At 46.0% G+C, this 23,399-nt stretch overlaps 1 protein-coding gene across 1 annotated transcript in view; it reads left to right on the top strand.

Annotated features, from left to right (window-relative positions):
• Positions 1–23,399, top strand: part of SH3RF3 (SH3 domain containing ring finger 3) — a 397,785-nt gene that overhangs the window by 220,103 nt on the left and 154,283 nt on the right. Inside the window, exon 8 of the mRNA XM_038742700.1 lies at positions 22,764–23,039. Coding sequence (XP_038598628.1) covers positions 22,764–23,039 — 276 coding nt within the window. The remainder of the gene's footprint in view (positions 1–22,763; positions 23,040–23,399) is intronic.

Raw genomic sequence — 23,399 nt, forward strand, 5'->3', positions numbered from 1 at the left:
GACATGTGGCGGAGCTGGGATTTGAACCCGTGACCTCTGACTCCCAAACCCGGGCTCTTCCCACTGAGCCACGCTGCTTCTCTTAACAGTAGCAGCAGTAGTAGTTGTAGTGTTCCTTCCTTCCTTCAATCATATCTATTGAGCGCTTACTGTGTGCAGAGCACTGTGCTAAGCGCTTACTATGTGCAAAGCACAGGTCTTCCCCATCTAAGCCCTCATTGTCCCCATCCACTCTCTCCCTGCCTATTTACTTAGCTGTGTATCCCTTAAGCACTCTGGATATTTAACCTCGCCCCCCAACACTCATGTAGATATTCTTATACTCTACTATTTCCCTTTTCTGAAATTCATTTCAGTGTCTGACTACCCCCTCTAGACTGTAAACTCACTGTGGGCAGGGAATATGTCTGTTTATTGTTCATTCAATCATATTTATTGAGCTCTTACTGTGTGCGGAGCACTGTACTAAGCACTTGGGAAGTACAAGTTGGCAACATATAGAGACGTTCCCTACCCAACAATGGGCTCACAGTTCTATAGAAGTAGCGTGGCTCAGTGGAAAGAGCCTGGGCTTTGGAGTCAGAGGTCATGGGTTCAAATCCCTACCCCGCCCATTGTCAGCTGTGTGACTTTGGGCAAGTCACTTCACTTCTCAGTTCCCTCATCTGTAAAATGGGGATGAAGATTGTAAGCTCCCCATGGGAAAACCTGATCACCTTGTAACCTCCCCAGCGCTTAGAACAGTGCTTTGCCCATTGTAAGCACTTAATAAATGCCATCAATATTATTATTCTTATTTTACTCTCCTAAGCGCTTAGCACAGTGCTTTGCACACAGTAAGTGCTCAATAAATGCAAATGAATGAATGAATGAACCACTACTGCTATTGCACTGCTGCTACTACTACTACCATTACTACTGCTACTATTTGTTACTACTATTAAAGTTACTGCTACTGCTGCTACTCCCACATGCTTAGTATAATAATAATAATAATAGCATTTATTAAGCGCTTACTATGTGTAAAGCACTGTTCTAAGCGCTGGGGAGGTCACAAGGTGATCAGGTTGTCCCACGGGAGGCTCACAGTCTTAATCCCCATTTTACAGATGAGGTAACTATGTGCAAAGCACTGTTCTAAGCGCTGGGGAGGTCACAAGGTGATCAGGTTGTCCCACGGGGGGCTCACGGTCTTAATCCCCATTTTACAGAGGAGGTAACTAAGGCACAGAAAAGTTAAGTGACTTGCCCAAAGTCACACAGCTGACAATTGGCAGAGCTGGGATTTGAACCCATGACCTCGGACTCCAGAGCCCGGGCTCTTTCCACTGAGCCATGCTGCTTAGTATAGTGCTCTGCGCACAGTAAGCGCTCAATAAATATGGTTGACTTACAGACTGTGTGCAGGAAACATGACTATCAACTCAGTTATAGTGTACTCTTCCAAATCCATGAGCCCCATGTGGGACACAGACTGTGAGCTGACTGTGAGCAGGGAATGTGTCTGTTTGTTGTTATATTGTACTCTCCCAAGCGCTTAGCACAGTAATTTCCACACAGTAAGCCCTCAATAAATATGATTGAATGAATGAACATGAACTGTATCCAACCTGATTACCTCGTATCTACCCCATCACTTAGAACAATGCCTGGCACATAGTAAGCGCTTAACAAATACCATTTTTAAATAAAGAAGGCCGCAATATCCTTGTGCGTGTGTCAGGAAGGTTGTAGAAGAAAAGCAGATTTTCCTGTGTGATTTTAATGAATGTTGTATAAGCAGCGTGGAAGCAGAGAAGCAGCATGGCTCAGTGGAAAGAGCATGAGCTTTGGAGTCAGAGGTCAGCAGTTCAAATCCTGTCTCCACCAATTGTCAGCTGTGTGACTTTGCGCAAGTCACTTCACTTCTCTGTGCCTCAGTTCCCTCATTTGTAAAATGGGGATTAAGACTGTGAGCCCCCATGGGACAACCTGATCACCTTGCAACCTCCCTAGCGCTTAGAACAGTGTTTCGCACATAGTAAGTGCTTAATAAATGCCATCATTATTATTATTATAAGCGGTTACTCTGTGCCAAGAGCTATATCGTGGCTCAGTGGAAAGAGCCCGGGCTTGGGAGTCAGAGGTCATGGGTTTGAATCCCGGCTCCACCACTTGTCAGCTGTGTGACCTTGGGCAAGCCACATCACTTCTCTGGGCTTCAGTTCCTTCATCTGTAAAATGGGGATTAAGACTGGGACAACCTGATTACCTTGTATCCCCTAATGCTTAAAACAGTGCTTTGCACATAGTAAGCGCTTAACAAATACCATTATTATTGTTATTATACGAGCATTAGCATAGCTACAACAAAATCAGGTCAGAAGCAGTTCCTTTCTTGCCCTGATGATCTGAATCTGTCCCTTTAAGGTTGAATGGTCACCTTGGCTTGGGGAGAGTCCAAACGATGATGAATGCAGATGGATCCATTTTTCCGGAGGCCCCGAGATGGGGTGGGTCGGCCAACGCCTCCGGGCTGGATGCTTACAGCATATCAGACCTCAGAAATGATATCGGGCTGAGGAGGCTGTCTCTGAGAAACTCCTCATGGAAAAACGCTACATTCCCGCTGTGGAGGGAGGTGTGGGAAGCCTCTCAGGAATACTACGGGGACAGAACCAGGATTCTTCAGCCCCGACTAAGCTCTGATTGCAGTTCACGAAGCTCGTCCCAGGAGAGAGCCTGCCATTCCCCGGCTAACGGGAAAATAATCACCAGGCCACGGATTCCTCCTACAGCCTGCCGCCAGCCGAACCCACAAAGGTTGGGTTTTTGCAATTGATTCTGGCACTCCTGGAAGGGCCTTAGAGGAGGAGCTCAGCACAGCTGCTTGCTCATTCTCCGGGGTCTCCATTCATAGCTGAGTTTCAGTCACACCCCGGCCAAATCCGACCAAATTGCGCCAAATCCCATCCTCCACACCAGGCCTGGGCTACTCTGAGGAGACTGAATTTTTGATTAGCCTTGTGGCAGTGATGCCACCCATTCCCCGAGCTCCGGGGACAAGCGGGGTAGGGAGATTGCGGTCCGGGAAACTGGGATGGATTCACTCTGATGGACGTCCCGTTCCTGGTCCCTGGGGTGTGATATTTCCTCCAGACCCAACCCCTGGTGTACCTCGATGAGACAAGCTAAAACAGCTGGTGGGCAGCAGAAGTCGGGTTTTGGGACAGAGGGGCGAGAGTCACAGGCTTATAAAAGTGTCTGCTTTGGAACAGATTCCTGAGTGCTATTTCCTGACTGATGAGGCCTGAGAGGTTGGAGGAGAGAGCGCGTGCAGCTGTGCTAATTATCTGTGCTTTTTCTTGCGAGGAAGAACAGGTAGCTTCTTTCCCCACCCTGTTCTTTCAAACTGCCTTAATAATAATAATAATAGTATTTGTTAAGCGCTTACTATGTGCCAAGCACTGCTGGGGAAGATATAAAGTTATCAGGTTGTCCCAGGTGGGGCTCCCAGTCTTAATCCCCAGTTTACAGATGAGGTGACTGAGGCACAGAGATGTTAAGCGGCTTGCCCAAAATCACACAGCTGCCAAGTGGTGGAAGGGGGATTAGAACCCACGACCCCTGACTCCTAAGCATGTGCCCTTTCAACCAGCCACGCTGCTTATCTCCTTGTCTGCCCTCTCTGCCCGTCAAAGTCCTATACTGGCTGCTTCACTTCCCCAAGTCTCTGCATACATCAATCAGTATTCAGTGAGGGCTGACTACGTGCAGAGCATTTCATTCGTTAATTCATTCATTCAATCGTATTTATTGATCACCTGCAGTGGGCAAAGCACTATACTAAGCCCTTGGGAGATAACAATGAACAGACACAACCCCTGTCCACAATGAGTTCAGAGTCTAGAGAGGGAGACAAACATTAATATAAATAGATAGATAGAAAAACCAATGAATATTTATTTATTTATATTTAAATAAATATATATTTATACATAAATATAAATATTTATTTATTTATTTTGTTGATATGCTTTGTTTTATTGTCTGTCCACCCCCCCCCTTCTAGACTGTGAGTCCGCTGTTGGGTAGGGACCGTCTCTAGATGTTGCCCACTTGTACTTCCCAAGCACTTAATACAGTGCTCTGCACACAGTAAGCACTCAATAAATATGATTGAATGAATGGACAAATAAATTACAGATCTATACAGATCTAAGCATATGTGCTGAGGATATGAGAGGGAGGATGAATGAGGGAGCAAGTAGGAGTGATGTAGAAGGGAGTGGGAGGAGAGGAGGGCTTATAATAATAATAATAATGGCATTTATTAAGCGCTTATTATGTGCAAAGCACTGTTCTAAGCACTGGGGAGGTTACAAGGTGATCAGGTTGTCCCACGGGGGGCTCACAGTCTTAATCCCCTTTTTACAGATAAGGGAACTGAGGCACAGAGAAGTTAAGTGACTTGCCCAAAGTCACGCAGCTTACAATTGACGGAGCCAAGGCTTAGTCAGGGAAGGCTTCTTGGAGGAGATGCTCACTGTACGAAGGACGTGGGGGAGTGCATTACAACAGAGTGGCCCGTATCAAGGTCAACCCCCTGTGTAATAATAATAATAATGATAGTATTTGTTAAGCATTTACTATGTGCAAAGCACTGTTTTAAACGCTGGGAGGATACAAGGTGATCAGGTTGTCCCATGTGGGGCTCACAGGCTTAATCCCCATTTTACAGATGAGATAACTGAGGCACAAAGAAGTGAAGTGACTTGCCCAAAGTCACACATTCATTCATTCAATTGTATTTATTGAGCAGTTACTGTGTGCAGAGTACTATAATAATGATGGCATTTATTAGGCACTTACTATGTCCCAAGCACTGTTCTAAGCACTGGGGGGATACAAGGTGATCAGGTTGTCCCACGTGGGGCTCACAGTCTTAATCCCCCTTTTACAGATAAGGGAACTGAGGCCCAGAGAAGTTAAGTGACTTGCCCAAAGTCACACCAGCTGACAATTGGCAGAGTCGAGATTTGAACCCATGACCTTTGACTCCAAAACCCGGGCTCTTTCCACTGACCCATGCTGCTTCTCTACCTGTGGTGCCTATGGTGGAGGCTAAAACCATGGGCATGACTGGAAGTCCTAGAAGTCCATTCACCCAGCCAAACACACCGCTGTGGGTCGAAGGAGAGAGATGAGTTGAGGAGAATAATACCAAGTATTACGGGCCTGTGAGAAGGGAAAGGTGGTAGGTGTTGTCTACAGGGATAGGAGAAGTTGGTGGGAGAAGAGGGTTTGAGGTGGGAGATGTGGAGCTCTGTTATGGACGTGTTTATTTTGCAGAGGAATGGCAAAGTAGAGATGAGCAGTGTTGCCTAGTGGACAGAGCACAGGAGTAGAAGTTGGAAGAACCTGGGTTCTAGTCCCGGCTCTGCCACTTAATAATAATAATAATAATGGCATTTGTTAAGCGCTTACTATGTGCGAAGCACTGCTCTAAGCACGGGGGGGATACAAGGTGATCAGGTTGTCCCACGTGGGGCTCACAGTCTTCATCCCCATTTTACAGATGAGGGAACTGAGGCCCAGAGAAGTGAAGGGACTTGCCCAAAGTCACACAGCTGACAAGTGGCTGAGCCGACCCGTGACCTCTGACTCCCAAGCTCGGGCTCTTTCCACAGAGCCATGCTGCTTCTCAATAATGATGGCATTTGTTAAGCACTTACTATGTGCCAAGCACTGTTCTAAGCACTGCGGGGGATACAAGGTAATCAGGCTGTCCCACGGGGGGCTCACAGTCTTAATCCCCATTTTACAGATGAGGTAACTAAGGTCCAGAGAAGTTAAGTGACTTGCCCAAACAAGTAGCAGATTCAGGATTAGAACCCATGACCTCTGACTCCCAAGCCTGTGCACTTTCCACCGAGTCACATTGCTTTTTCTTGTCTGCTGTGCGACCTTGGACAAGTCACTTCACTTCTCTGGGCCTCAGTTACCTGATCTGCCAAATGGGGATTATGATTGTGAGCCCCATGTGCGATACGGTCTGTCTTCCCCTTCTAGACTGTGAGCCCGTTGTTGGGTAGGGACCATCTCTAGATGTTTCCAACTTGTACTTCCCAAGCGCTTAGTACAGTGCTCCGCACACAGTAAGTGCTCAATAAATACAATTGAATGAATGAATGAATGAATGAATATGGACTATGTATTAACTTGATTACCTTGTTACCCAATTACTTGATTACCTTGATTACCCCAGTGCTTAGAACCTAAAAATAAGAGCTGTCCTGAGGGCAGGAGGAAATGAGACTTCAGAGAAAGACAGAGGTCTGGGCTGAAGAGGCAGATTTAGAAATGAGCTGCATAAAATCAGTGCTGCGGAAAATACCACCTACTGATTGATCGTTTGATCCCACTTCCTCCAACTTTCATTCATTCAATCGTATTTATTGAGCACTTACTGTGTGCAGAGCACTGTACTAAGCGCTTGGGAAGTACAAGTTGGCAACATATAGAGACGGTCCCTACCCAACAGTGGGCTCACAGTCTAGAGGACTGTGAGCTTCCTAGCTTCCAACTTCCTAGTAAACGCCCAACACCCCGGCAACTCACCAGTTGAGAGCCCGGGCTTTGGAGTCAGAGGTCATGGGTTCGAATCCCGGCTCCACCACATGCCTGCTGTGTGACCTTGGGCAAGTCACTTCTCTGGGCCTCAGTTACTTCATCTGTAAAATGGGGATGAAGACTGTGAGCCCCACGTGGGACAACCTGATCCCCTTGTATCCCCTCCCAGCGCTTAGAACAGTGCTCCGCACATAGTAAGCGCTTAACAAATGCCATTATTATCATTATTATTATTATTGCTACCCTTAATCCTGGTGTGTACAAATGTATACTCAGTTGGACATTCCATCATTCATTCTGATTACTCCGTAAATATTTTATGTCTATCATCCTTGTTAACATGCCTATTCTTTGTGGGTATGGATGAGTGACTCAGAGCCTTCTTAGTGCTTAGTACAGTGCATTCCATTCAGTAAATGCTACTAATTTACCACTAATACCACTATTGTGGGAGAGGGACTGTATCTGTCCTGATTAACCTGAATCTACCCCAGCGCTTAGAACAGTGCTCAACACATACTAAGCACTTCATGAACACCATTTAAAAAATTAATAGGTATATCAATCATCTCATTAGCACTGGTTGAGAACTGTACTAAGTGCTTGGAAAAGTGCAAGAGTTAGTAGACCTGCCCCCTGCCCACAAAGAGCTTGCAATCTAATTGGATACAAAACCGGGAAGGTGGGAATTAATTAGAAGAGGAGACTGGGTTGGACGAGAGGGAAGTGGAAGTGGAGCAGGGAGAAGTTCCACGCGGGGGGAATCCTCTTCAAGCGGCGTGCTCCCTGAAGCCCCTGATAACCCTGAAGTCAGCCTAACATATATGTCGTATTGGATTCAGGGTCCGCGTAACCTATCAAACAATTAATCAGTGGTATTTTTTAAGCACTTGCTGTGGGCTGCACACGGTCCTAGGCATTTAGGAGAGAACAACACAGTAGAGGTGATCAATCAATCAATCAATCGTATTTATTGAGTGCTTACTGTGTGCAGAGCACTGTACTAAGCGCTTGGGAAGTCCAAGTTGGCAACATATAGAGACGGTCCCTACCCAACAGTGGGCTCACAGTCTAAAAGGTGATGCGTACATTCCCTGTCTGCCAGAAACTTACGATCTAAGGACAGAAACCATAAGTTGAATTTGAGAGACTCCTGTGCCTTTTTCAATACCCAGAGATCTTGTTATAAAACTGCAGTGGCTAACTGGGGGAGAAGGTCAAATGGTTGAATCCCCAAAAGGACAGAACATAGCCTCCTCATCCCTCCCATCCTGATGGTCCCTTCAGATGGACGTCTTGGCGTCTCCATGAAACCCAGTAGCCTTGAAGGAGAACACAGTTATCAATCAATCAATCTTATTTATAAAGCACCGTGTTAAATCCCCTCTCAGGGTGGCACTTGGAGAGTTTTCAGTCCTCTACCAGTCACGACTACAGGAGGGAGAGTGAAGCAGAGGCCTACCCATTCCAGTCCTAGCTTGGCCGGTGGCTAGCGAGTGGCAGGCCATCTGCTACAGGTCAAAAGTCACCTGTGCTGGTCAGCGGTGCCATGGGAGAGAGTCGAGGGCAGAGACTCGTTTACTGCGTGGAAGGCAGCAATGGTAAACCACTTCCATATTTTTACCAAGTAAACTCGATTCATTCATTCATTCAATCAATCGTATTTATTGAGCGCTTACTGTGTACAGAACACTGTACTAAGCACTTGGGAGGTGACACTTCTTTTTGCGGACTTAGTCTCTGGCATGTCAAGTGGTTTGTGCGTTGGTGAGTGAACCGGGCTGATCTGGGGCGGGTCCTACCGCCACCGGAGTCCGACCATGTTGGGGTCTTGGTCTTGGTCTCGCTCGGGGTCGTCACCCACCGCGCAGAGAAGCAGCATGGCTCAGTGGAAAGAGCACGGGATTGGGGGTCAGAGGTCATGGGTTCAAATACCGGCTTTGCCACTTGTCAGCTGTGTGGCCTTGGGTAGGCCACTTAACTTCTCTGTGCCTCAGTTACCTCATCTGTGAAATGGGGATTAAGACTGTGAGCCCCATGTGGGACAACCTCATCACCTTGTATCCCCCAGCACTTAGAACAGTGCTTTGCACATGGTAAGCGCTTAACAAATGCCATCATTAATTAGTTAATTACAAGTCGGCAACATATAGAGGCGGTCCCTACCCAATAACGGGCTCACAGTCTAGAAGGGGGAGACAGGCAACAAAGCAAAATATGTGGACAGGTGTCAAGTCATCAGAACAAACAGAATTAAAGCTAGATGCTCATCATTAACAAAATAAATAGAATAGTAAATATGTACAAGTAAAATAGAGTAATCTGTACAAACATATATACAGGTGCTGTGGGGAGGGGAAGGAGGTAGGGCAGGGGGGTTGGGGAGGAGGAGAGGAAAAAGGGGGCTCAGTCTGGGAAGACCTCTTGGAGGAGGGGAGCTCTCAGTAGGGCTTTGAAGGGAGGAAGAGAGCTAGCTTGGTGGATGTTTGGAGGGAGGGCATTCCAGGCCAGGAGGAGGATGTGGGCCGGGGATCAACAGTGGGACAGGCGAGAACGAGGTACAGTGAGGAGGTTAGCGGTGGCAGAGGAGTGGAGGGTGCAGACTGGGCTGTAAAAGGAGAGAAGGGAGGTGAGGTAGGAGGGGGCGAGGTGATGGACAGCCTTGAAGCCCAGGGTGAGGAGTTTCTGCTTGATGCGCAGATTGATCGGTAGCCATTGGAGGTTTTTAAGGAGGGGAGTAATATGTCCAGAATGTTTCTGCGCAAAGATGATCTAGGCAGCAGCGGGAAGTATAGACTGAAGTGGAGAGAGACAGGAGGATGAGAGATCAGAGAAGAGGCTGATGCAGTAATCCAGTCAGGATAAGATGAGAGATTGAACCGGCAAGGTAGCGGTTTGGCTGGAGAGGTAAGGGCGGATCTTGGCGATGTTGTGGAGCTGAGACTGGCAGGTTTTGATGATGGATTGGATGTGAGGGGTGAAAGAGAGACCCGAGTCGAGGATGACACGAAGATTGCAGGCTTGTGAGATGGGAAGGATGGTAGTGCCATCTACAATGACAGGAAAATCAGGGAGAGGGCAGGGTTTGGGAAGGAAGATAAGGAGTTCAGTCTTGGACATATTGAGTTTTGGATGGTGGGCAGACATCCAGATGGAGATGTCCTGGAGGCAGGAGGAGACCCGAGCCTGAAGGGATGGAGAGAACAGGGGCAGAGATGTAGATTTGGGTGTCATCAGCGTAGAGATGATAGTTGAAGCCGTGGGAGTGAATGAGCTCACCAAGGGAGTGAGTGTAGATAGAGAACGGAAGGGGACCAAGAACTGACCCTTGAGGAACCCCTACAGTAAGGGGATGGGAGGGGGAGGAGGAGCCCGCAAAGGAGACTGAGAATGAATGCTACCAGAAGGATTGCAGATGAAAGCGGGGCGTTCTGGAAGAGATGTGGCCATGGTGTCGCTATGGGTCGGACACGACTCGACAGCATAAGACAACAGCAACTGTGTTAAATACTTGGGAGAGTACAATGCAACAAAGTTTGTAGACACATTCCCTGCCCACAACGAGCTGAGTCTAGAGTGTCCCATCCCCTGTCAGGTTGAGCAGATGGCTGGACATTCCCCCTCTAGACTGTAAGCTTGTTGTGGGCGGGGAACGTGTCTGTTTATTGTTACATTGTGCTCTCCCAGGTGCTTAGTACAGTGGTCTGTGCACAGTAAGCACTCAGGAAATACAATTGACTGACTTTCGGCTCACTTCTGGTTAGGGATAATGACAATAGAGATAAAATGGAAATGGAGTATGTTTCAGCTAGAATGATTGTGAACAGGGTGACCTGTCTTCTCGACACATGGAGGCTTTCCAATACTGTCGTAGGACAGTACCTGGCACATAATAAGCCCTTAACTTGTACGATTATTATTATTATTGTATAACATAATATTATAATAATGATGATGGTATTTGTTAAGTGCTTACTATGTGCCAAGCATTGTTCTAAGCGCTGGTGTAGATATTTGTTAAGCGCTTACTACGTGCTAAACACTGAATTAGACCGTAAGCTCCTTATGGGCAGGAAATGTGTTCACTAATTCTGTCCTTCCATACTCTCTTAGGTGCTTAGTACAGTGCACTGCACATGGTAAGTGCTCAATGAATACCATTGATTGATTGATTGATTGATACTAAGTGCTGACGAAGATAGGAGATAATCAGGTCAGACACAGTTCCTGACCCACATGGGGCTCATGGTCTAAGATGGAGGGAAAACAGATATCAAAACCCCATTTATTCATTGTCGTATTTATTGAGTGCTTACAGTGTGCAGGACACTGTACTAAGCACTTGGAAAGTACAATTCAGCAATAGAGACAATCCCTGCCCACACTGGGCTTACAGTCTTCTCCTTTCTACTTAGACTCTTCTCCTTCCTACTTAGACTGTGGGCCCCATGTGGGGCCTGAATATCTTACATGAACCCCAGCACTTAGTACAGTGCTTGACACATAGTAATCGCTCAGCAAATCCTATACTTTTATTATTACTATTGTTATTATTTCAAATATGTGGAAATTGAGGCATAGAGAAGTGAAGTGACTTGCCCAGGGTTACACAGCAAGCAACTGGTAGGGGCAGAATTAGAAATCAGGTTCCAGGCCCACACTCTTTCCACTAGGCCATGGTTCTTCATCATTATTGTCTTTTTAAACATCTCAGATTTTTGAAAACACATCAATGTTATCAGTAGAAGGAACTTCTGAATGTCAGCTGTTTTGCTTAATCCCTTGTCTCTGATTTTTTTTAGTTCAACTAGTGTATTTATGTCTGATTGTCTCCCCTTTCCATTAGGGCAAGGGGTCATGGCTTTTTTTTTCCTGGTGTACATTCCCAAGCACGGGCGAAAGTGCTCTGCACACAGCAGAGGTCATTTCATTCATTCATTCAACTGCATTTATTGAGCACTTACTGTGTGCAGAGCATTGTACTAAGTGCTTGGAATGTACAATTCAGCAACATGTAGAGACAGACCCTACCCAACAACAGACTCACATTCTAGAAGGGGGAGACAGACAGCAAAACAGAACAAGGAGATAGGTGTCAATACCATCAAAATAAATAGAATTATAGATATATACACATCATTAATAGAGTAATAAATATGTACAAATATACGCAAGTGCTGTGGGGAGGAGAAGTGGGTAGGGCAGAGGGGGGTAAAGGGAGGAGGAGAGGAAAAAGGGGGCTCAGTTTGGGAAGGCCTCCTGGAGGAGGTGAGCTCTCAGTAGGACTTTGAAGGGAGGAAGAGAGCTAATTTGGCATATGTGTGGAGGGAGGGCATTCCAGGCCAGAGGTGAGACGTGGGCCAGGGGTGCTCAACAAATTCTGGTGATACAGTTGATGTTGATGTCAACTCCCAGCTCCGCTCACCCACCGAAAGATAGATCCCACTCTTGTCCTAAGCCCCTGTGTAAGGGAAGCAGAAGCAGCATGGCCTAGGGAAAAGAGCATGGGAATGATCTAATCCTAGCTCTGCCGTGTGTCTGCTATGTGACCTTGGAATAGTCACTTCATCATCATCATCATCATCATCATCATCATCAACCGTATTTATTGAGCGCTTACTGTGTGTAGAGCACTGTACTAAGCGCTTGGGAAGTACAAGTTGGTAACATATCGAGACAGTCCCTGCCCAGCAGTGGGCTCACAGTCTAAAAGGGGGAGACAGAGAACAAAACCAAACATACTAACAAAATAAAATAAATAGAATAGATATGTACAAGTAAAATAAATAAATAGAGTAATAAATATGTACAAACATATGTACATATATACAGGTGCTGTGGGGAAGGGAAGGAGGTAAGATGGGGGGGATGGAGAGGGGAACAAGGGAGAGAGGAAGGAAGGGGCTCAGTGTGGGAAGGCCTCCTGGAGCAGGTGAGCTCTCAGTAGGACCTTGAAGGGAGGAAGAGAGCGAGCTTGGCGGATGGGCAGAGGGATTGGGGGCATTCCAGGCCCGAGGGAGGACGTGGGCCGGGGGTCGATGGCGGGACAGGCGAGAGCGAGGTACAGTGAGAAGATCAGCGGTGGAGGAGCGGAGGGTGCGGGCTGGGCTGGAGAAGGAGAGAAGGGAGGTGAGGTAGGAGGGGGCGAGGGGATGGATGGACAGCCTGGAAGCCCAGGGTGAGGAGTTTCTGCCTGATGCGCAGATTGATTGGTAGCCACTGGAGATTTCTGAGGAGGGGAGTAATATGCACAGAGCGTTTCTGGACAAAGGTAATCTGGGCAGCAGCATGAAGAATGGATTGAAGTGGGGTTAGATTCCTCATCTGTAAGATGGAGATGAAGACCGTGAGCCCCATATGGACATGGATTAGATCCAACCTGTTCATTTTGTATCTACCTCAGCATTTAGTACAATGCCTGGCATATAGTACGTGCTTAATAAGTGCACAAAAGAAAAGGGAACCAAGACACTCCATCACTCCCATGGCCTGGCTTGGAATTAAAGGACTAATTATGTCTACCTGAAATCAATCGAACAATCTATTGAGGGTTTTGAATGAGTGCTTACTCTGTGCAGAGCCCTACTGAGAGCTCACCTCCTCCAGGAGGCCTTCCCAGACTGAGCCCCCTCCTTCCTCTTCCCCTCCCCATCGCCCCCGCCCTACCTCCTTCCCCTCCCCGCAGCACCTGTAGATATGTTTGTACAGATTTATCACTCTATTTTACTTGTACATATTTACTATTCTATTTATTTTATTTTGTTAATTTTGTTTGTTGTCTGTCTCCCCCTTCTAGACTGTGAGCCTGCTATTGGGTAGGGACCGTCTTTATATGCTACCAACCTGTATTTCCCAAGCGCTTAGTACACTGCTCTGCACACAGTAAGTGCTCACTAAATACGATTGAATGAATGAAAGAGTATAAGAGTAAGATCTTCTAGTTGAGTAGCACTTACAGTATAGCAGATTTCTCCAGAGTCTATTTTTCCAGGTCATTACGGGATCAGAACGATAGCCATCCAGTATTTTGTGACCAACAGTGACAGTGGTGTGGCAACTATGACTGCTGCTTTGATGATGATGATGGTACTTGTTAAGCGCTTACTATGTGCAAAGCACTGTTCTAAGCACTGGGGGGATACAAGGTGATCAGGTTGTCCCACATGGGGCTCACAGTCTTAATCCCCCTTTTACAGATGAGGTAACTGAGGCACAGCGAAGTTCAGTGACTTGCCCCAAGTCACACAGCTGACAATTGGTGGAGCCGGGATTGGAACCCGTGACCTCTGACTCCAAAGCCCGGGCTCTTTCCACTGAGCCACGCTGCTTTGCTGGACACCCAGCATTATAGTCCAGAATAAACCAGCATGACGTATTTAGTAAATAGACCATGGGCCTGGGAGTCGAATGTCATGGGTTCTAATCCCAGTTCTGCCACTCGTCTACTGTGTGACCTTGGGCAAGTCACTTCTCTATGCCTCAGTTACCTCATCTGTAAAATGGGGATTGAGACTGTGAGCCCCATCATGGTTTTTTTGTTGTTGTTGTCTCATGTTTTGTTTTGTTGTCTGTCTCCCACTTCTAGACTGTGAGCCCGTTGTTGGGTAGGGACCATCTCTATATGTTGCCGACTTGTACTTCCCAAGCGCTTAGTACAGTGCTCTGCACACAGTAAGCGCTCAATAAATGCAATTGAATGAATGAATGAATGAATGTGGGACAGGAACTGCATCCAACCCGATTTGCTTGGATCCACCCTGGTGCTTAGTACAGTGCCTGGAACATAGAATATGCTTAACAGTTATCACAATCATCATTATTATCATTATTATTATTATCCGACCTGGATCACTTGTACACGAATCGAACTGTGGCCTGCCGAACTTCCCGTTGTAAGGAATTCCACCTTCCTAACACCCTCTGGGTGGGAAAAGTGTTTCCTTTAGTTTGTTTTAGCGAATCTTTAACTTCCTTTCCATGTCCTACTGACCCGTCACCTCCTCTCTGCTGGAGAGGATATTTGGAATACTGTCCAGAACCTGGTGGAATGGAAAAGCTAGTATGAAGTGCCATGCTGTCTTGCTGGATGGAGGAGGGCAATCCCATCGATCGGAGGCCAACAATGTCTTTCTGCACCCAGATCTCTCCTTCCTGCCCATCACATGGGAAGCACGTTAAGCATTTGTGGGCTGTATCTGAATAATGAGGCATGAAATTGACATTAGGAGTTTTAATTATTATGGATGCCTTGCTCTCGCTGCTGGGGTTTAATTATACAGTATCCATCGCTTTCTCTTCCTCAATGGCTTAGCCATATTGATTCCGTGGCTGCTCGCTGGAGGTCTCTGAATAAAGAGAGCCTCTTCAAAGGAAAGCCCGTGTGATTATGCGGCCGGGAGGAGAGAATTAGAGACAAGAGGCCAGCTGCATCCCTTCAAGAATTATTGAAAAGAATCTGGATTTCGGAGGCACCGCAGGATGGATTTTAGAGCCTCCTGGATGGCTGATACATCTTCCCTCCCAGGCCCCCTGAAAGGGATCATTTGTTAACACGCATGAGAAACCTGGAGGATGAAAGTAATGATAACAGTAAAAACTGTGGCATTTGTTACTGTGTGGCGGATACTGTACTCCGTGCAGGACTGGGGTAATATGGGCGACCCGACGCAGTCCCTTTCCCATCAAGGAGATCACAGCCTAACGGGGAGTGAAGAGTTGAAGAGGATGGTCAGGGAGGGGAGGAAGAGATGGGGCAAGTGTTTCGATAGGATGTGAAGGGGTAGATTTTGAGAGGAGGTGGGAGATCGCAAGATATTGCTGGGAAAGGTGGGAGAGTTGAAGAAGGGGCAGGAGGAGGGAGGGACTGGAGAGGAGCAGAGGAGATGTTCATGAGATCATCCTTGTAGGTTTCAATTCTCTCAGTGAAATACATGACCAGGTCAGGAGGGCCAAGAGAGGGTGGAGGGAATAAGGCCACAGGGGGCTTGAGGAGGGAGTACAGATCTGAAACAACTGGTGAAGGCATTAAGCCTGGAGGTCAATAAGATTGGAGAAAGAATGTTTGTAGGTGGAGGAGAGGGCAGAATTTAAGCAGTTATGGATGAATTGGAGTGTAAACGTTGGCCTTTTCTTTTGTTGGCCTTATAACACTTCCCGCAGTAATCAATCAATGGTATTTATTGATCACTAGCTATGTATAGAGCCCCGTATTCAGCACTTGGGAAAGTACAACAAAATTGGTAAACGTTCCTTCCCCTCAAGAAGCTTAGAGTCTAGAGGGGGAGGAGACAAACGTTAAAATAAATTATGGATAAATGCTGTTGGGCTGACATCCTGGGACTCTCCTCCTCCCCATCCCACCCGCCCTACCTCCTTCCCCTCCCCACAGCACCCGCATATCAATCAATCAATCAATTGTATTTATTGAGTGCTTACTGTGTGCAGAGCACTGTACTAAGCTCTTGGGAAGTACAAGTTGGCAACATATAGAGACAGTCCCTACCCAACAGTGGGTTCACAGTCTAAAAGGGGGAGACAGAGAACAAAACCAAACATACTAACAAAATAAAATAAATAGAATAGATATGTACAGGTAAAATAAATAAATAGAGTGATAAATATGTACAAACATATATACAAATATACAGGTGCTATGGGGAAGGGAAGGAGGTAACATGGGGGGATAAAGAGGGGGACGAGGGGGAGAGGAAGGAAGGGGCTCAGTGTGGGAAGGACTCCTGGAGGAGGTGAGCTCTCAGTAGGGCCTTGAAGGGAAGAAGAGAGCTAGCTTGGCGGATGGGCAGAGGGAGGGCATTCCAGGCCCGGGGGAGGACGTGGGCCGGGGGTCGATGGCGGGACAGGCGAGAACAAGGTACAGTGAGGAGATTAGCGGCAGAGGAGCAGAGGGTGCGGGCTGGGCTGGAGAAGGAGAGAAGGGAGGTGAGGTAGGAGGGAGCAAGGTGATGGACAGCCTTGAAGCCCAGGGTGAGGAGTTTCTGCAGATTTATTACTCTATTTATTTTACTTGTACATATTTACTATTCTATTTATTTTGTTAATGATGTGCATCTAGCTTTAATTCTATCTGTTCTGTCGACTTGACACCTGTCCATGTGTTTTGTTTTTTTGTTGTCTGTCTCCCCCTTCTAGACTGTGAGCCCGCTGTTGGGTAGGGACCGTCTCTATATGTTGCCAACTTGTACTTCCCAAGTTCTTAGTACAGTGCTCTGCACACAGTAAGCGCTCAATAAATATGATTGAATGACTGACTGAATGAATGAATAAATACGATTGAAATAATGATTGAATGACTGTGATGTCACCCAAGGCACTTCCAGCGGCCAGAAGCCCCACCTTTAGTTTCTTCCCCCCCAGTGCTCTGGATTGTGGACGTTTGCCCAGCCTGCTGGATCCAGGTCGTCTGACCCTGGGGAACCCAAATTCCGGGCTCGGAAGCCACCTTGGGTTTCACAACGGAAACCTTTCACCGCAAAACTGAGTAGGTTTCTGGGAAAAGGGAGTCAGGTTTTGAGCACTCTTCTTGAGAGTTTGCAGGCCCAAAGTCCTTGTCTGGGGGTGTATTCCTTGACCTGAGCGTCTCTGATGGCTCATCCCCAGCTTGCAATGAAGGTGGGCAGACCATCCCTTGGTTTTGACTCTGGAACCGCCCACTGAAGAGGTGCCTTAGGGATGGGCCGGAGATTTCCCAGGCGAAGATTCTTCGAAACAATAACTGCTGCTGTTTGACTTTCCTGAAGCCTAAATGCCAAGTGATTGAATTTCCAACGTATCGTTAAGTCCCCTACAAAGAGTTTTGGTTTTTTGCTTTTATTCCAAGGAATTAGTGTTCCCAGTTCAGGTCAATATCGATTGGTTGGAAAACCAACGAAATCTCCGTCAGGAGAGGGCTGTCTCCCCCTTCTAGATTGTGAGCCCGTTGCTAGGTAGGGACCGTCTCTATTAGGTGCCGACCTGTACTTCCCAAGCGCTTAGTACAGTGCTCTGCGCACAGTAAGCGCTCAATAAATATGATTGAATGAATGAATGAATGAAATAGAGAAACAGCGTGGCTCAGTGGAAAGAGCCCGAGCTTTGGAGTCAGAGGTCATGGGTTCAAATCCCAGCTCTGCCAATTGTCAGCTGTGTGACTTTGGGCAAGTCGCTTAACTTTTCTGGGCCTGAGTTCCCTCATCTGTAAAATGGGGATTAAGACTCTGAGCCCCTGTGGGACAACCTGATCACCTTGTAACCTTCCCAGTGCTTAGAACAGTGCTGTGCACATAGTAAGTGCTTAATAAATGCCATCAGTATTATTATTAATTATTATTAAATGTGTTTTCCTGCTGGGGAAAACCTTCAAGACTTGACATTCCAGCTTCCAAGTGAGAACATGTGATCCTCGGGTTTCTTGGCTGGCCAGACCTGACCTTTGGCCCACCTTGACTTAATAGAGATGAGGTCAGGTGGAAGGAAAGGGAGCGGAGATCGACATGTCTAATATCTGATCCATCATTTCGCACCAGATGGGGAATCTCGAACATTCCTGGGAGGGGCTGAGGATGGAATTTCAAGGTGGAGAGAAGGGAAGGGATTTTTCTATTAATGGTATTTATTAGGCACTTACCACATGCGCTGGTACAGCGCTCTATACACAGTAAGCGCTCAATAAATACGATTGAATGAAATGTACCAGGCATTGTCCTAAGTGCTGAGGTAGATTCAAAATAATCACGTTGGACGCAGTCCCTGTCCCACCTAGGGCCCACAGTCTTAATCCCCATTGTACAGATAAAGTGAAGTCCAGAGAAATTAAACGATTTACCAAAGTTCACAAAGCAGACAAGTGATGGAGCCGGAATTAGAACCCAGGTCATCATCATCATCATCAATCATATTTATTGAGCGCTTACTATGTGCAGAGCACTGTACTAAGCGCTTGGGAAGTACAAATTGGAAACATATAGAGACAGTCCCTACCCAACAGTGGGCTCACAGTCTAAAAGGGGGAGACAGAGAACAAAACCAAACATACTAACAAAATAAAATAAAAAACAAAGTAAAAAAACAAAATAAAAAGGTCCTCTGACTATACCAGGGCCATGCTCTTTCCACTCGTCCGGGATAGTGGAGGCCTGAAAAAACAGCAGTTGCATGGTTGCTGATGCGGTGCGTTGTTGTCAAGGCGGCTTAGGAGTCAGAGGATCTGGGTTCTAATCCCATCTTCTCTACTTGTCTGCTCTGCGACTTTGCGGAAATTACTTCACTTCTCTGGGCCTCAGTGACCTCATCTGGAAAATGGGGATTGAGACAGTGAGCCCCACGTGGGACATGGACTGTGTCCAACCCGATTTGCTTATATCCACCCCAGCATTCAATATGTATATATGTTTGTACATATTTATTACTCTATTTTATTTGTACATATTTATTCTATTTATTTTATTTTGTTTATATGTTTTGTTTTGTTCTCTGTCTCCCCCTTCTAGGCTGTGAGCCCACTGTTGGGTAGGGACTGTCTCTATATGTTGCCAAGTTGTACTTCCCAAGTGCTTAGTACAGTGCTGTGCACACAGTAAGTGCTCAATAAATACGATTGAGTGAATGAATGAATGGCACATTGAAAGTGCTGAACAAATACAGTGATCATTATTATTATTATCATCCTTATTCTTACCCTCTACCCCACCCCCACAGTGCTTATATAATAATAATAATAATAATGTTGGCATTTGTTAAGTGCTTACTATGTGCAAAGCACTGTTCTAAGCGCTGGGGGGGGGATACAAAGTGATCAGGTTGTCCCATGTGGGGTTCACAGTCTTAATTCCCATTTTACAGATGAGGTAACTGAGGCTCAGAGAAGTTAAGTGACTTGCCCAGGGTCACACAGCAGACATGTGGCAGAGCCATGATTTGAACCCATGACCTCTGACTCCAAAGCCCATGCTCTTTCCACTGAGCCACGCTGCTTCTCTCTCTCTCTCTCTATATATATATACATTCTTTATACTCGGTGTTTCCGCTCCCTGTAACTGATTTTAATGTCTGTTTTAATGATTTTAACCCCTCTATACTGTGCGCTCATTGTGAGCAGGGATTGTCCCTCTTTATTGCTGTATTGGACTTTCCCAAGCGCTTAACACAGTGCTTTGCACACGGTAAGCACTCAATAAATATGATTGAATGAAAGAATAAGTGAACTGTAAGCCCTCTGAAGACAGGGTTCGTGGCCCCCAACTCCTCTCCCAAGTGTTTATACAGTGCTCACATCCATGGTCAGCACTCAGTAAATACCCCCAGTGGGCTGCTGGGTGGAATGATGGATAGTGATTCCCAGTAGGGCGTCCAATTCATTCATTCATTCATTCATTCAAGCGTATTTATTGAGTGCTTACCGTGTGCAGAGCAGTGTACTAAAAACTTGGGAAGTACAAGTTGGCAGTCTATAATAATGATGGCATTTGTTAAGTGCTTACTATGTGCAGAGCACTGTTCTACGCGCTGGGTGGGGGGATACAAGGTGATCAAGTTGTCCCACGTGGGGCTCACAGCCTTAATCCCCATTTTCCAGATGAGGTAACTGAGGCTCAGAGAAGTTAAATGACTTGCACAAGGTCACACAGCAGACATGCACATCATTAACAAAATATATATGTATATATATTGGGGCACATGAACCCTGTCCTCAGAGGGCTTACAGTTCACATTCAATCATAACGTAAAGAGCCTCGGCTTGGGAGTCAGAGGTCATGGGTTCAAATCCCGGCTCCGCCACTAGTCAGCTGTGTGACTTTGGGCAAGTCACTTCATTTCTCTGGGCCACAGTGACCTTATCTGTGAAATGGGGATTAAGACTGTGAGCCCCACATGGGGCAACCTGATCACCTTGTATCCTCCCCAGTGCTTAGAACAGTGCTTTGCACACAGTAAGCGCTTAACAAATGCCATTATCATCATCATCATCATCATTATTGAGTGCTTGCCATGTGCAAAGCACTGTATTAAGCGCTTGGGAAAGTCCAATACGGCAAGAAAGAGAGAAAATCCCTGCACACAATGAGCTCACAGTCTAGAGGGTTTAAAATCATTAAAACAGACAGTGAAGTCAGTTACGGAGAGGGGAAATGCCAATTTATTTATTTATTAAGATTAATTTTATAACAGAATAAAAGGCTCACAGTCTTTATCCCCATTTTACAGATGAAGTAACTGAGGCTCAGAGAAGTTAAATGACTTGCTCAAGCTCACACAACAGACATGTTGGTGGAGTCGGCATTCGAACCCATGACCTCCGACTCCAAAGCCCAGGCTCTTTCCACTGAGACAATGGGCTCACAGTCTAGAACGGGGAGACAGACAATAACACAAAACACGCTGACAGGTGTCAAGTCATCAGAACAAATAGAATTAAAGCTAGATGCACATCATTCCCAACCCTACCTCCTTCCCTTCCCCACAGCACCTGTATATATGTTTGTACAGATTTATTACTCCATTTTACTTGTACAGATTTACTATTCTATTTATTTTGTTAATGATGTGCATCTAGCTTTAATTCTATTTGTTCTGACGACGACACCTGTCCACATGCTTTGTTTCGTTGTCCATTCATTTACTCATTCATTCATTCAATCGTATTTATTGAGCGCTTGCTGTGTGCAGAGTACTGTACTAAGCGCTTGGGAAGTACAAGTTGGCAACATATAGAGACGGTCCCTACCCAACAGTGGGCTCACAGTCTAGAAAGGGGAGACAGACAACAAAACAAAACATATTAACAAAATAAAATAAATAGAATAAATATGTACAAATAAAATAACTAAATGAATAGAGTAATAAATACCCAATAGTGGGCTCGCAGTCTGGAAGGGGGAGACAGAGAACAAAACATATTAACAAAAGAAAATAAATAGAATGAATATGTACAAATGAAATAACTAAATAAATAGAGTGATAAATACCCAACAGTGGGCTCACAGTCTAGAAGGGGGAGACAGAGAACAAAATATATTAACAAAATAAAATAAATAGAATAAATATGTACAAATGAAATAACTAAATAAATAGAGTGAGAAATACCCAACAGTGGGCTCACAGTCTAGAAGGGGGAGACAGAGAACAAAACATATTAGCAAAAGAAAATAAATAGAATGAATATGTACAAATGAAATAACTAAATAAATAGAGTGATAAATACCCAACAGTGGGCTCGCAGTCTAGAAGGGGGAGACAGAGAACAAACCATATTAACAAAATAAAATAAATAGAATAAATATGTACAAATGAAATAACTAAATAGAGTGATAAATACCCAACAGTGGGCTCGCAGTCTAGAAGGGGGGGACAGAGAACAAAACAAAACATATTAACAAAATAAAATAGAATAAATATGTACAAATAAAATAACTAGAGTAATCAATCAATCAATCAATTGTATTTATTGAGCACTTACTGTGTGCAGAGCACTGTACTAAGCGCTTGGGAAGTACAAGCTGGCAACATATAGAGACAGTCCCTACCCAACAGTGGGCTCACAGTCTAGAAGGGGGAAACAGAGAACAAAACCAAGCATACTAACAAAATAAAATAAATAGAATAGATAGGTACAAGTAAAATAAATAGAGTAATAAATCCATTCAAACATATATACATATATACAGGTGCTGTGGGGAGGGGAAGGAGGTAAGATGCAGGGGATGTAGAGGGGGACGAGGGGGAGAGGAAGGAGGCGGCTCAGTCAGGGAAGGCCTCCTGGAGGAGGTGAGCTCTCAGTAGGGCTTTGAAGGGAGGAAGAGAACTAGCTTGGCGGATGTGCGGAGGGACTCTTCTAGACTGTGAGCCCATTGTTGGGTAGGGACCGTCTCTCTATGTTGCCGACTTGTACTTCCCAAGCGCTTAGTACAGTGCTCTGCACACAGTAAGCGCTCAATCAATACAAATGAATGAATCATTAACAAAATAAATAGGATAACTATGGACAAATTTTTAGACTGTGAGCCCACTGTTGGGTAGGGACTGTCTCTATACGTTGCCAACTTGTACTTCCCAAGCGCTTAGTACAGTGCTCTGCACACAGTAAGCGCTCAATAAATACGATTGATGATGATGATCGGTGCAGCGGTGACTGACTCTGGCCCCTGCTTTGGTTTCAGGCCCTCCCGCAGCTGCCTTGTGGCCAGGCCCTCTACAGCTACGAGGGGAAGGAGCCTGGGGACCTCAAGTTCAACAAGGGGGACATCATCATCCTACGCCGAAAGGTGGACGATCACTGGTACCACGGAGAACTGCACGGCCATCACGGCTTCTTCCCCGCCAGCTTCGTCGAGTGCCTCAAACCCCTGCCTCTAACCCCGCCCCAGGGCAAAGCCCTCTATGATTTCGAATTAAAGGATAAAGACCAAGACAAGGACTGTCTGTCCTTCACGAAGGTACTGGCTTGGACGTTGTTGCCGTGGCTAACCTCTCTCCATCCCTCCTCTTCTCCACTGCCCCCCAAGCCTCTAGACTGTGAGCCCACTGTTGGGTAGGGACTGTCTGTATATGTTGCCAACTTGGACTTCCCAAGCGCTTAGTACAGTGCTCTGCACACAGTAAGTGCTCAATAAATACGATTGAATGAATGAATGAATGAAGCCTGGGTGGCTCAAGAGATCGTCTCTATATGTTGCCAACTTGGACTTCCCAAGTGCTTAGTACAGTGCTCTGTACACAGTAAGCGCTCAATAAATACGATTGAATGAATGAATGAATGAAGCCTGGGTGGCTCAAGAGATCGTCTCTATGTGTTG

Source organism: Tachyglossus aculeatus, chromosome 2 (genome assembly GCF_015852505.1).
Source record: "Tachyglossus aculeatus isolate mTacAcu1 chromosome 2, mTacAcu1.pri, whole genome shotgun sequence".
Taxonomy (NCBI): Eukaryota; Metazoa; Chordata; class Mammalia; order Monotremata; family Tachyglossidae; genus Tachyglossus; species Tachyglossus aculeatus.